The following is a 15,398-nucleotide window of genomic DNA, read 5'->3' as shown; positions in this document are numbered from 1 at the left end:
GGCATCTTCATTAAAAGCATTTTTCTCCCCTCTCCCTGTCTCTCCAGGAAGCATCACTGCTGCTGGCTGGGGTTGGTGCTGGGGGTGGTGTCAGCAGTGCTGTCATCTGAGCAGGCAGGGGAATAAATCTCTTTTTTCCTTTGATGAAACACTGTCTCAACTGATGGCAGCTTCCCTCAAATCCTCACAGCAGCCTGTGCATGAAAGATTTCCCACAAGTTGTAAAAATATTCAGAACTGTGTTACATAACCGCGTTCCCCCTTTAATCGTTTTTGATCCATTTTTTACTAATGAAGATGTGAAATGACAGGAATAGTTCACATTCTTTTTTTTTCCCTGCAGAGCCTGTTGGCATAGAAATGAACTCTCTGTAACCTATGGAAGAGAGAAGAGTTTACTTTCTAAGCTGTTTTCTGTTTCTGCTTGTGTTTCATATTGTCAAACATCAGATGCTTGAAAGGTCTGTAACACAGCAGGCTGAAGTGCAGTGACCTGCTGCTCTTTCACATTCAAATTAATAAAGTAGCTCATAGTGTAGACCTTTAGAAAGGCAAGAGATTATACTTTTTTTAATGCAGGAGGGGATTTATTATGACAGGAATTAATCTCTGCAGACATTACTTTGGGGCTTTATTCTAACTCTTGAAGTAGGGACACACTTTTACAGTACTGCACCGTTAGATTAAATCCAAATCTTAGGTCAGCACTTCATCTCCACCCAGGATTTATGTTTCAGCCCAGTCCCAGAGTGGGATTCAAACAGTAATTCTCTGCTTAGAATAATCTGATTTTCTTTTTGTAATGCCATCTCAGGTCTCGTGAAATCAGCTGCTGCATCTCCTCAGATTACAAGACCAGAAAAAGTTAAAATTAGAAAAAAAAATTTTTACACCTGGTTTTACACAAGTTCATTGCAGTTCTCCACCACAACTACAAGCTACATCCTAAGTAGTCTCCTGATCACAGAGACTTTCAAAAGTAACCAACTTGATTTTCATCAGACCTGTGATAAAATAATGAATTTTTTTATTCTGAGTTTTACATTCTCCTGTAGTTTTCTTGTCCAGCAAATGGGCATTCAAAGTTAATATTAACATTTCATGCATTTTCTAAATCCATTTAGACACTCTGCCAGGAGTGTTCTAGCTAGAAATTTAGCTGAACTTTCTACCTGCCTAGTAAGCAGATCAGCCTAGAAAAGAAGCAGAAGGAAGTAGATGAGCTATTGGTATCTAGAAACCTTATTTTTCAAATAATAAGCGAGACAATTTAATTATTCCAACTGTCTTTTTTACCTTAGGAGAAACAAATTAGCTGCCTCCCCATTAAATCTGAAGAAATGGCTTACAAATTTCTTAAAAAAGAACTGCAGAGCTCATCTGTTTCCATGCTCACACTTTGCATCCCTGCACAGGTGTGTCCTCAACATGATTTATGGTTCTGCTTCTCAGTAGTGCTTCAGCTGTGGAGAAATAGGTGTGAACTTGGGCACTGTGCAGATGATTCTGCAAATCAGGAAGCTATTAAAGCTCTTTTTCTGAAAATTGATTTTAACATGAAAATGCTACAGATGGCAAGTACTTTCTCGGTCTTCTTCTGAAGTTTAGGTGCTCTTCTTGGCTTCATAGCTGGTGCTTATTTTTGCTACATCTATACCAGATTTTTGTTGACTGGCTGTTCCCTGGGCTGTTTATTATTTTTTGGAGCTGCCTGGAGATTTCCCCTTTGGAACAAGTTTTATTCTGGTGAAAGCGAATGGGCATTATTTTCATTTCTTTTGAAGGAGCTTTTAAAATAAGCCATATTTCCTGTATCTACACAGGAAACTGAGTGCAATTATGGCTGCTGCTTTAGACAGAAGTCATGGCCCTCCTCTTCCCATCCATGGTAGAACCAAAATCTTGAACTTTAAAACACACACTGTATAGAATACCAGTAAAGAGCATTGTGTCTCCCTAAAAATCTGTGTTTCTAACATCATAAACTCATATGTCATTCTCTTTGCAGCTACAGCATCAGCACATTTACCTCAGTATCAGCTGCTGTAAATTTCCCTGCCTCATTATATAATGTATACTCAATGTGTTCATATTTATATTTAATGCCCATTACATGAAAGAATAAAGAGGGTTGATTTTCTTCCATGCTCACTTGCTATTTCACAGATTGTGCTCTATTTTTTAAATTACAGAAGGAAGCATGCCCCAAACACCTGAATGGTCTTTATTTAATCACTTCAATCATTACAGCTCTGGAATGTGAATTCACACTTTTTTCTTTTTTTTTTTTAAGGCAGGTTTCTTTCTTTATCATCATGCCATTGTCTCAAGCAGATGTCATTCAGAGCAGCAGTTCTGCCAGAAACCCTAATAGTTATCATTCTAGGTGTTATAGTTGAGGGAAATTCTCTCCATTTCAGGCTAATGATGATGTGGATGGGGACTGGAATGCAGGCCTAATTCAGGATCCTGTACCTGAGCTTTCAGAAAAACTGTAACATTAAATAGTCAACAGCTTTAAGTCAGAGTAAATAATTTTTTTCATGCTTTTCACTTTTTTTTTCTTTCATTGCAAATTAGTTAAGTGCATAATAAGGGCAGCTGGGTGGCGTTTCTACTTCTAGAATGAGTGCTTTACTGAAGTGCAGGTGGTTGTGGGGTGGAACTTCTCCCCCTGAACATCTCCTTCAGCCTTCACATCACAAAAGTTGTTTTCATAAACTGTGAATTTCTGCTCTTGACAAGGATTGATGGGCTAGCTGTTAACATCACAGAGTGCTGCATTATTTATACACACAAGGGTTGGGCTCCTTCTTTCAGGCTGTCCTTCGCTGTCAAGCAAAGAATTGAACTCCTCAGTCAGGAATCACGCAATGTTTCGTTTTTATGGGGTTTTATGGGATCAGAAAATATGTTATATAAATGTTTAAAGTTCAGCAAAGAGAGGGTGTACAGCTTCTACTCAGCTCTCCACCTTTGACCTGCTTGTGGAAAGGAGTAATAGTTGTACAATAGTTGTAAAATTCAGAATTTTAGTGAAAAGCGTATGGCTTAAAAGTAGTTACATGAACACATGTAAAGGAGCATGATGGACTTGCAGAACGGCTTCCCTCTGGGTGCTTTTAATGAAAAAGATACAGGTTCATTGACTGAGTTACTCTTTATGGACAAAAAAATTTTATATTTCTTAAAAAAAAATCCTAGTTTTTATTAGAGAGCAAATACATTTCCATTTTATTGGAGTTCTGCTGTGTAATTTTTCCTGATTTTGGAGAATTAGGGAGAGTTCCTAATTAAAACTCTAATTTTGAGTTTGCATGGATCTCTTTGATTTTATTATTTTTGTTATCCTTTTTTTTATTCTTAACCAACCATGGTTTCCAAAGAGAGGATGGATGATTTGCTCAGGAACTGATTTGACTTCAAAATCTTCTGAAGAAATTAAAGATGTGCCAAAAAATAGTAATAATAAATAAAATCCCACAGATTTAGGACCTCTTGATACTAAATCAAGTACCAAAGGTTTAGGTACTGTCTTCAGACACATTTTCACACTTCAGGTACACTTTTACACTTGAGTGGCCATGCAAAGAAAAGTGCAAGGTTAGTCAGTCATAGGAAAACAAACATGAATTACAGGTTTTATTTGACAATGGATCTTCTGGAATAATTTCAGAATGTCTTAATAAAATTACAATTATAATTTGTCTTTTTTTACTATTATTTTATTTTTTTTTATTTTATTTTTTTTAATAACTGAATTTCTCCTGGACTGTTTGTTCAGTTTTCAGAAATTTGTCAAATTATTCAGAAATTGAATAAAAAAATTCAGAAATTTGTCTGTTATACAGACAGCATATAGCAAACCGCCATGGAAAGCCATTATCCTGCAAGATTTATTGGAAATGATATATTTCCTTTTTTGCATTTATTTTACTCTTCCATTCGCAAAATCTCTCAGGTTAAATTAAAAAAAACGCTATTTTGGTAAAAGCTGTGTCGCATTTTAACAGCAACAAATCCCTTAATCAGTTGTGTTGAGACAAAATGCACCCATATCAGCTTTTCTTACTATTGACAGAGCCTTCAAAATCAAATTCTGTTCATCAAACTCAGTGGAATGCATAACAAATTAGATTTCAATATTTCAGCATGAACATCCTCTCAAGAGGCACAAAATGCAAATTGAAGAAGATATTTGTTGATTCAAAGGTGATATTTATTTTGTTCAGCACAATTTCACAGACAATAAGCTATAAATAAGGGAGAAAACATTTTATGTGATTTTTGCTAATTTAAGTTTCAGCATTTGCACAGCCTGCTACCTCCTCTTAAGCATAATTGTGCAGCTTCTCATTTGTCTGACTGATATTTGATTTTATACTATGATATAATTCAACCAATGTTGTTTACAGTACAGACTTTTCTTCTTTAGGTCCTTGTTACCATTATGTGAGTCAGACAGGATAGGTTGTTTTCTACTTGGCTTTTTTTGTTTGGTTGGTTTTGGTTTTGTTTGGGTACTTTTGATGGGTTTTTTTGGTTGTTTTTCTTTGTTTGGTTTAGTTTGGGTTCGGTTTTTTGGTTGGTTTTGGTTTTTGGTGGGTTTATTTTTTTGGTTTTAGGGGTTTTTGTATTTTTTTCTATTGTTTTTGTTTTGCTGTTTTGTTGTTTTTTTGGTTGGAGCTTTTTTGTTCCCTGTGTTTCTTCTTTTTCTTAACCCATTTTCTTTAGATGTGCTCTTTATTACTGTGATGTGCTATAAAGACATTACAGAAATCACACCAGTGACTGACAGGCCAAGGTGGTGGGTCAAAAGGGCAATTAGTGCAGTTATTTCCTGAACATGGAAATAAATGGCTGTTGACAGAGGAGAACATCTGCTTTATTAGTCCCAAACCACAGGTCAGGTCACTTTATTTCAGGCTGAAAAAGCCAACATGAATTTTCAGGCAAATTAAAACCACTCACTTGACTGTCCAGACTTTGGTTATTTCAGGAGATTTCAGTTTCTGGAAATGCCATGTAAAATTTGTGTGTGAATTCTGCTTGCCATTCAACATAAAATTTACAAATCCAAACAGTATTTTGGGTTTTTTTTGCCTTTTACGCCAATGGCATAATGGAAATCAGGAGGACACCAAATCAGGAAATATGTAGAAAAAGTATCTTCTCTCATTTTAATCAGAATATCCATGTGGATTTGCATAATAAGTGTTTCTGCTCCAGATGCTATTTAGTTTAATAATTTAATTGGAGGTATGGGAATACAGTTGTCAGAGCATTCATTTAATAGTAGCTGTTCTTTTACAACCAATTGCCTAATCCCTATAAAGCAATAAACAAGCATCCTTTGCTACCCCAATAATGCAACAAAAGCAGAAAATGAGAAGTCTTGGCTTATTTAAATTCAGTTAGAAAATGTCATTTACTGTTCTCAAATAGCTTTACTTCTTCATCAGCTGGACAGTCTTTAAGACAAAACCCAATACCAAGTACATGACAGCTCTCTGTGTCACCCTAAAGCTGACAAAAAGTTAAATAAATCTACAAATAACCCAGCAAACTACTGCACAATTCCATGAGTTCTGTGCAGCTGATGCACAGAATTCATAAGGGCATTTTCGTGCATCAGTTACATTCCTTAACCAATGTTTAGATGGAAATTCTCACACCAAGGATTAATCTGAAATTCATGTGCAAGAAAGGTGTCGAAATCCTGAGCTGAGTTTACCACCAAAATAATCCAAAATATTCTCTAATGTCAGTACTGCTGACATATACCAAATTAATTTATCTACATCTTTTAAATTACATGAAAAAAAACCCCAACAAAACTGGCAGTTTCCAATTAAAAAAAAAAACACAGAAAATAATCTATTTGTTTTCTAATAATTATCTATCTGTAGATTGTTCCTTCAGATGTATTTACTGCACAAGATATAAAATAATGTATTATATATTTTATATATTATATAATGTATTTTTATATATTATATAATGTATTTTTAAATGCTTTTCTGAGTAGTAGAGGGCACAAACCTGACTTTGAAGATGGAGACTGAGATAAATAAAAATGTATATGAATATAAGATAAACTATCTGAGAAAAATTATTAAATTAAAGTTGACCAAAGCCTATGGGGTGTTCTTTAGGATTGCTTCCAGTTACCCCACTGGTGGCAGAATGCAATCTGTAGATATCCTGTGTGTCTTCAGCTTAGAAAAACTAAAATTTACTGTTTGCCATTGTCTTTTGCAAATGGATTGAGTGGAAGGCAACCACATTTTTATGGGGTGGAAGATTAGGGAAAGACAATTACGCGGAGTTCTGCTGTTAAATAAATACAAAACTAAATCAGCCAAAAGTCATTCAAAGGACATAAGAGTTCTTCATTTATTTCCATACCAAGTTACCAAAAGTCTGACTTGCTTAGAGCCTGTGGGCAAGTTTTGGCAACTTTTCTACAAAAAGTTTTCTTTTCCCTGTGCCCCACAGCGGATGTGTGCGACTCCAACCCCTGCCAGAACGGTGGCATCTGCCTGTCGGGGCTCAATGACAACTTCTACTCCTGCGAGTGTCCTGAGGGCTTCACGGACCCCAACTGCTCCAGCCTTGTGGAGGTTGGTAAGTGCAAATCAAATCGAATTCCTGAAAATTTAATTGGGTGCCCCGCTAGCCCGCGGCTGGCCAAGCAGCGATCCCGCCCGTGGGGTTTTGTGGTGATGGTGATGCCTTGTTGGATCTACCTGAAATCAGAGACCAAGTGAAGGGAATAAAAAGCAGCTGGATTTGCTGAAGGGCCTTCAGGTACATTTAGGGCAGACAAAGCCCCCCAGGGCTGCACCCCAAATGGAGCAGGGCTGACGGGTTCCCCACTTTTCTAAGTCTGCTCCATTTGCACAGCGGGGGTTGATCTCCCAATTGCAGCTGCAGGAATTGATGAAGCCATTCAGCCCCAGTTTGCTGCCCCCAGCTCCCTTTTGTTTGCATTTCTGGGCCCTGAGGCACTGAGGTGTCCTTGATTGCCAGGCCTGGAGAGGAATTGCTGGCTCTGACCCAAATGGGGAAGCAGCAGCTGACCCTGCACATGGGGTTTGGAATTCTACCCCAAAGACCTGCAGGGTTACAGATGCATGGCAAATATAAAAGCTGAACTCCTAAGTCATCAACGGGGTTATTATATTGATCATTATTGGGGGTTTTAACCCTGTATCTGTGCCACAGGCATCTCTGTAGTAATTAACAGTTGAAACAACATTTGCAGAACATAATTACTCAGAAAACTCCAGTGCTCACAAAAAAGCCCATGGTGGTGACCGAGAAGTTGCCAACATTTCTCAAAGATCAGTTCTAGATAATTCTAGATCATTCTAGATAATTCTATGATAATTCTATGTATCCTTCAACTTATGGCCTTCAAATCTTCAGTTCTGATAATTTCATGCTTATATCCAGAGTAAAGACTAATTTCTTATTTGAATGAAGAGACAGGAACAGCAAAGGAGAAAATCAGAATAACACACAGTGGTTATTTGGTTGAATTTCAAAATAATTACCCATCTGGAGACTCTAATTAATCATTAGATGAGTGCATAGAGCACAAGTCAAATGTGCTGAAATTTTATGATGTGCACTTGGCTCAAAGTAAACCTAAATTTGACTGGTAGATCCAAAACATCCAGCAGGTCTGGCCTTCTTATTAAGAAAACTTGAGGAGAAAATCTGAATCTGAAGGAAAACATAGACAGCTCACTGAAAATTAACTGAGCTCTTGTATTTCCCCAAAGAAGGCACAAAAAAAAATATGTTTACAAAGCAAAATGGTGGAACTGCCACAGCTGGGCTCAAAGCTGCAACTGTCCTAAATCTGTGTTGTTCTCATTTTTTAATAATGAATTAATTAATTTAATAAATACATTTTAAGAAAGCTACACAGGGAGAACCAGGGCTCTGTTGATTAAGCATATCTCTGCAATTAAAGGGAGCAGAACTTGGTCCAGCAACAAAAGATTCTTCTTTTTATGAAGATTTTTTGGTGGATTTCCTTTCCTGAAAATGATGTTCTGAGGGTGAACTCTAAGTGTCTGCAGTGCAGTTTTAAGGGAATTTGGATTTAATTTGGTTCTTTTAAGTTAAACTTTCTGCAAAGAAAGGGACCTAGTTTCTCTGGGAGAATAATCAACCTCAGACTCCAACTGTGTTTTTTTCTGGCTCTAAAATGTCCTTGTAGCTGGTTACCGCCTAAAATTTGAGTTGCACAAGGAGGTGCTTGTTGCCTTGGTGCAGCCACACAGGAAGCCAAGAGACACTGCCTCAAATCTTATTTTCCATCCCTTTTCTTATAATTTTTACCAGTGCTTGAATTTATCCCACTGATGTAGGTCATGCTACCCTAAAACGGCCTAGACATGGCTTCACTTCAGGAAAATTTTGGATTTATTTTGTACTTGGCTGGCGGGAAATTGCATTGCACATGGCTGGGAGGAAGCCAAACATGACTGAATCTGTAGAAGAAAATCATATTGTGATAATTGTCCCTGTAATTAGCAGATGAGCATTAATAGGGCTTTAAAAAATACACATACACTTAACTAAAATCTTCAAGCAGTTCAACAAAAACTCAGTTTGGTAAACAGACTAAAGCATAAGTAAATAACTTGGCAATATGTGACAATCACAGCACTTACAGAAGCAGGATGTTACATCTGTAGCTTGCAATCCATGGGGAATATCTGCTGGACAACATTGGTTAATTAAATAACTTATTAATATTCTTATAGGATCTAAAATCCAGAATGTTAATTTAATTTGTGTTTGCCTTGTTTGAAACACATATGGATTCAGTCAAGCCTTGTTAAAAACTTTAAAAATCGATTTGAAAATAATCTTTTCTGTTTTAGGAAAAGATTATTCTGCATTATGTAACCCTAGAACCAGTCACATAAACCACTGGGGAAAAAATGGTGTTTCAAAAAAAATAATTTGTTTTTTTTTTTTCCTATGAAAATGATGATGATTAGTGTAAGCTGGCAGCCAATCAGCTCCATTAATTCAAATATTGAAGAGTTTAAAGGAAAATAATGTTGTAAGATGTGTCCAGAGGAACCCAGGAGTGCAAGACCCTGAGTGATCACTTTTACTGAGAGTGTTTATTGGATGTAAGATTTAAGAAGGAATACTAGCAAAGGTTGCTTCTCTTTGGCTTTTTTAATGAGTGTTTGCCCAAAAACTAATCTCTTAATCCCTTGTATCTCAAAAAAGGCTTCTTGGCCATTTTCTGTGTAGTTGAAAACAATAAATTAAAAATTGGAATTTAGGATGTCAGGAGGTACCACGTAGGAAGAAAACAGGAGGTAGAGAATAAAGAAGAAACAAAAACAACCAACCAGCCAAAAACAAAAACAAAAAAAACCAAAATAAAACAGAACAAAAACAAAAAACACAGAAAATAAAACAAAAAAACCATCCAAAACCCAAAACAAACCAACAAAAAAACCACAGAGGAGAGCCTGTGCCACTCTGTCTCCCTCAAAGGAGCTGCACAGAAGATTTTAAAAGCAGCTGGGTGTTTGCATCCCCCTCATTAACACTCCACCACCAGACTTTGTGCAATGACAGGATGCTCTGCTGAACCCTGGGCCCCAGCTGGGAAACCATAAATTTTTCAAGGGACATACCTTAAGCAGGAGGATGTTCACAGTAGAAGACAACAGGGATTTTACTTAATCATGCATTAATGTGGGTAAATAAAAGGCAATCCCATTCAGACAGCGAGTCATGAACTATGCAGAGGGAAACAAAAAAAAACCCCAAAAACCTAGATGCATACAAGTACCCAGGAAGATCAAAGATTTAGGTAGAAGTCTTCCCTAAATAGATCAGCAAATACTCATGACAGTTTGGAAGCTGCATGGATACTCAAGATTGTAACTCCCTTTATTACCTTAATAGAAATAGGATTTAAAATAACCTGATATTGATAACGGTACCAATTTCAAGCTAGGAAGTTTAATTAATAATGTGCTTTTATAAATTTACTCATGAAAAAAAATATTACTTTTCTGACATATTTTATTTTTTTTATTTTTATTTTATCATTTTTATTTTTTTTTGACCCTGTCATTTTGACTGTGTCTAAACCAAAATTGGTAAAAAATGGTTGTGACACTAATTTTTATATTTTAAATTGCCATTCCCATTCTGACCCTACTCTTTCATTAATGGCAATCCCACTTTATTTCCCGTGTGCGCTTCTATCCCAAACTTTGTCGTGCTAAAAGAATTGAGATGAGGTGATCTGCAATACCACCCTATTTTGCAGCCAGGTTTTTCAGTGCTCTAACAGATTTTAAATATCTGATAAACTGGCAGAGGATAAGATAGGAAAATGTGTGTTTCAGTTGTTTTCAGTACAGCACATCCTCTGGCGAGGTGGAAAAGGATTTAGCTAAACAGATAAAAGGTGATTATATCAAACATTCCAAATAGCAGGATGTTTTCCAGAGATAATAAGAACACTACAGTCCAAGTTAACTCTTCAGCAGACTCCTGCCCACATGTGTGGGAACATTAATTTTAAACTACATTGGAACAAAATAATTTTCGATTAATTAATATTGGCATCAAAATGCATCGCAGAGAAGTTGACAGACTTGTAAATAACTCACAAGTAATTCTCAGGAATCATGTAAATTATTGAAATACAATAAACAACAACTGTTACAGACAATTAATAGGAGTCCTTAATGAATTCTGTTCAGGAAAATTCTTAATGTGCTGCCTATTAACTTGGGTGTCTAATTAGCCATGGACAGTACACGAAGGGATCTATAAAATGACACTGAGGGAAGTTTTCTTTGAAATAAAAATTACTCCTATTTTTTTTTTTTTTTGGGTGTGTGCATGAGGGAAAGCACACAACCTTAATGACAAGAAAAAGAGTAGTTAAATTTTTTTATGCCATAGGGCAACAAGAGTGTGCTCCATGAGTTGACCATGTTCACATTTGAAATCTGATCATCTGAAAACTACTCGGTATTGATCTTCCAAATCTGAAATTCAATAACTGTCTGAGAGGATAAACTGGTGAACATGTTTAGTTTATTTAAGTGAAAAAAAACCAAAACCAACAGATGTCAAATGGGCTGCCAGCATCATTTTGGAAAGTGTCTGTACCTTTTATGTCAGCTCTCAGTACTCACTGAGGGGATCTCATTATTGAAAAACATGGTTAAAAAAACGCCTGTGTGCATTTTGGAAAGCTGGAAAGGCAAGTTAATGATCTCGTGGTTAATGATCAAGGGGAGCTTGGTCTAGGTACAGCATGGGGGCTGAGAGAAGGGAGAAGAGTTGAAAGGTGAGCCAGAGATGCCAGTTTGACATCTTTATTCTGCCAAGTGATTAAAAAGTGATTTTGGGGTTCATTGCTTAGCACATTGCAGCTTTCCTTATCAGTTCAGTCTTCCCAGTATCCAAAATAAACTTTTCCTTTGACAGCTGCTGTCTCTCGTCCAGGAACACAGGGATCAGAGGGGTTCTTCCCTTTTCAAGCTGTTAAATAAAAATTCAGTAAGATGGATTAGGCCCAGAGTGATCTGATCTGTTTGCTTTGTGGCTTTATTTGCACAACCTAAGTCTCCACTTTTGCTTTCCTGACCTCTGCACTGACAGGACAAGGGCTTCTGGAAAAAAATTAGTGCAGATCAAAGTCCTGTCACTCAGTTCCTGTCAGTCTTGAAGATGCTTTTCAATGCCATGATTAGAAATGACTGAATTATTTCAAAGATGCTTTTATAGACTTACAATATGTGATTTTTAATTTTTTTTTTTTTTTTTTTTATAAGAGGGTTGTTTGCACCACACATTAAACATGTGTACTAATGGATTTTCCAAGGTAGAAATAGTGAAATGAACCTACTCTTACCAAAAAATTCCAATTACTTACTGTCACGTGCATCTAGTGTGCAACTGATATGAAGGTGTTCACCTTAACTGTAAACAAGGTAGCCTGGAATAATGCAAATTAAAGCTCTAGCACTCACAAAAGCAGAACAGTTTAAGATGTGAGGCATTCATGGAGGTCTATATCCTAACCCTACCTCTCAGTGGATGATTCAGGGCTGCAGGTTTCTCAGGGTCATTTCCAGCTGAGTTTTGAAAATTTCCAGGTTTGGAGAATTTACAGCTTCTCGTGACAATCTTTGCCAGTCTTTGATCACCTTCATAGGGGGAAAAAATAAATTAAAAAAAAGCAAGGAAACAAATGGACAAACCCCAAAACCCCAAATACACTTAAGTGTAATTTTGTGAAATATATTTGTTTTCTCACTGTGTTGTCACTAGGTACCAGTGAGAAGTCCCTGGCCCTGGTGTCTTTATTTGTATTTTCTTCTCCAGGCATTTGATTTAGGGAAATCATCCCATCTCTTGGCCTGCTGGCATTCCTCTCCCTAGTGCAATACAGTTCTAGGTGCAGATTGCACAGGATATTGTGAAATAGAGTGTGGACTCCAGATTTCAGCATCTATTGTCACTTCTTTGGGTGTAGTGTCACCCAAATTGATTGTATTTATTCCTATATTAGCAAAATCTACGCGAAGGCACTTATTCACCACTTTTCTTATTGCCAGCAGGAAGACTTTATTATATGACTGTGAATTCTTCTTCAGTGAACCAACATGCTTTACTCTTGATACTGATTCATTGTTTGAAAAAAAAAAAAAAAAATTGCAAAGGAAATTATTCTCTTTTTGCTGATATTGGCAGTCTCGAAAAAAACCATTGCAGTAGTTCTGTTGTTAAAAGAAGATTAAAATCAGAGGGGAGGTGGGCCTGTGTTTATTTGAATTCAGCAAGAATAATCAGGTTCCATGGTTAAAGGGTAGTTTCTTCTGGGAAAAGAGTGAGAACAGAGTGGGAAGGGATGGACTGAAAACAAATTCTTTCCTGCAGGGCTTCAGCACGTTTGAGGGCATTTCTCAGTGTTCTATACTGAAGCCTAAAACTTCACATTTCTGTTACCACAGCCGAGTTTTATGCGGAATTGACTGCAAAACACATTTTTTAATCAGAAATTATCACATAATCAAGATGTTCTCACAGGTTATGGAGCTCTGTTAAAAGCAATCAATACGTATTAATAAAAATTATTTGACAAATTAGCCCCTAATGTTTAGTTTCTGAGTAGCCAGAAGAGCACATAATGCACAGAAATCTAAATTGAGTATCTGAATTCATGCAAGCAGAATAGCTTGCTAAATGGCATTGATTTCAGGGCAGAAAATGTTGCTAGTCTTAATTTACAATATACATTATAAATGTACAGAAATATACATTATTTCTCTCAAAACAATTGTCTTTGGTCTTGATTGCCAGTAAATCTTTTGTGAAAATAGGGCTTCAAGTCACAATTGGTGAGGAGGGTGCAATAATGGGAGTTTAGAGTCGTAGAATCCCAGGTTGGAGGAGACTTCAAGGATCATCTGGGTCAAACTTTCTTGGCAAAATCTTGGTCCAGGCAAGATGGGCCAGAGCCCTGTCCAGCTGATTTTTAAAAATGTCTAATGCTGGGGAGGGAATCCATCACTTCCCTGGGGAGATTATTCCAGTGGTTGATTTTCATGGTGAAAATTTTCCCTCTTGTAATCAGAGCCTCCTCAGGAGTCCCTTGGAGCCCTCATCCCTTGTCTTCTCCATGTGGCTCCTTGCACAAAGGGAGTCTCCACCTCCTCTGTGGCCACCCTTTAAGCAGTGGAGCAGGAGGGGAGGTGTCTCCTCAGCCTTCTCAAGGCTGGGGCATCCATGTCTCTCAGCCTTTCCTCACAAGTCAGACTTCCCAGCCCTTGCATCCTCTTTGTGGCCCTTCTCTGCAGCCTCTGCAGCCTGCCCAGCTCTGTTTGGCACAACAGGGACCCAACCTGGACACAGTGCTCCAGGTGTGACCCCAAGGAACGCTGAGAAAAGTGGGGTCATGACTTCTTTACCTCTGATTTTCCGTTTTTGGTGCCTCCTTGTGTGGGCAGTCCTGCAGTTTATTCCTTCTCCATCTCTGTGCTCCTTTGCTCCATGGTTTCCTCTTCCTGATGCATCCCAGAATGCTGCTGGCAATTGTAAAAAAAGGTGGTTTTTACCCTTTTACCCTGCTAGGTTTCATCAGAATATTTCTTTTTATAAAGCACTTTGAAGGAGGTGACACAAAAAAAGTGGTGCTGGTCAGTGTGACCGTGCACAATGTTTGTAGGCAGAGAAAACTTACAACACCTGAATGAGGAATGTCCTGTTGAATGGACCCCATGCTGGAATTCATATCACATTTTCTTATTTTTCTGCCCACAGATTTCTTGTTTGAAAGTACAAACTGGCAAGGGATAAGCAGCTCTGGACACACTCTAGAGGGTGAGCAGTGGTACATCTCTGAAGGAGATGTTATGCATTTTATGCATCTAATTAAAAGGGCAAATGGAAAACATCCAGCCTCTTGTTGGCAGGCCTACTGCTCAGGATGAGACCTTGCAAAGAAAAATAAGGTTTATGAGCAGGGTTTTATTTGCAAAAACACATCCCCAGTCCCTGGTTTCAGCTGGAGGGATGAAGGACTCAGTAGTGCATCGTGTTTTGATTAAAAGCTCCAACACTGATGCCAAGCCTTGCATGCAAAAATACTGAGAAAAGCAAGCATGTAGGTCATGGAGAAGTGTGATAAACTGTGAGACTTTCCATCTAGGTGTTATTTAACTGGAAATTCCAAGTACACAGCGCTTGCTAAAGTCAGGGAGACCCAGAAACAAGAGTTGGCACCTGTCTGGGCTGTGGGTACTGGAAGGGGGGCATCTCTGGTGAGCCAGGTCCATTTCCATGAGGTTTTATCCTGTTTTATTGGGTGAAGAAGAGGAAGAAAAAAAGAGCAGAGAAACAAAAATGAGAGCGGTTTCCCCAGAAATGTGTTGTGTCTATGTTCCTATATATTTTTTAAACCAACTTCAGAAGAAGTATGTAGAATAAACCAGTTATGTTTTGTCAGATCTTCCAGTGAAATAGGCAGCACATAAAAATCTGGAGAGCTCATGCTGACAGACAGGGGAAATTGCTCTTTGGATAGGTGCTCTTAGCGTTGTCTGGAAAGAGAAGTGTTTAAATAATTCAAACACTCCAGAGGAAAGGAGGTCTTGGTGGGCAGCAGCTGCATGGGATTAAAACAGCAGAGCACGTGACACATCATGATCCAATGAAATAAATGTTCTGGTGCACAATATCCTGCACATTTTCACATCCATGAGTACCTCTGGAGTGGTCTGGGTGCCTGTGAGAATCACTGACACAGCTGCTGGGCTATTTGTCGTGGTGTTCCATGTCATGTTGACTTTGTGCTTTGGTCTCCCTGTCCTGGTGTTTAAAAT

The 15,398-nt window shown here is 37.8% G+C and overlaps 1 protein-coding gene across 1 annotated transcript in view; it reads left to right on the top strand.

Annotated features, from left to right (window-relative positions):
- EDIL3 (EGF like repeats and discoidin domains 3) overlaps positions 1 to 15,398 on the top strand; it is a 233,855-nt gene that overhangs the window by 59,332 nt on the left and 159,125 nt on the right. Inside the window, exon 2 of the mRNA XM_015653032.3 lies at positions 6,499 to 6,627. Coding sequence (XP_015508518.1) covers positions 6,499 to 6,627 — 129 coding nt within the window. The remainder of the gene's footprint in view (positions 1 to 6,498; positions 6,628 to 15,398) is intronic.

The sequence above is a fragment of the Parus major genome, chromosome Z (genome assembly GCF_001522545.3).
Source record: "Parus major isolate Abel chromosome Z, Parus_major1.1, whole genome shotgun sequence".
In the NCBI taxonomy this organism is placed as follows: Eukaryota; Metazoa; Chordata; class Aves; order Passeriformes; family Paridae; genus Parus; species Parus major.
This window is presented reverse-complemented; position numbering and strand designations above follow the sequence as displayed.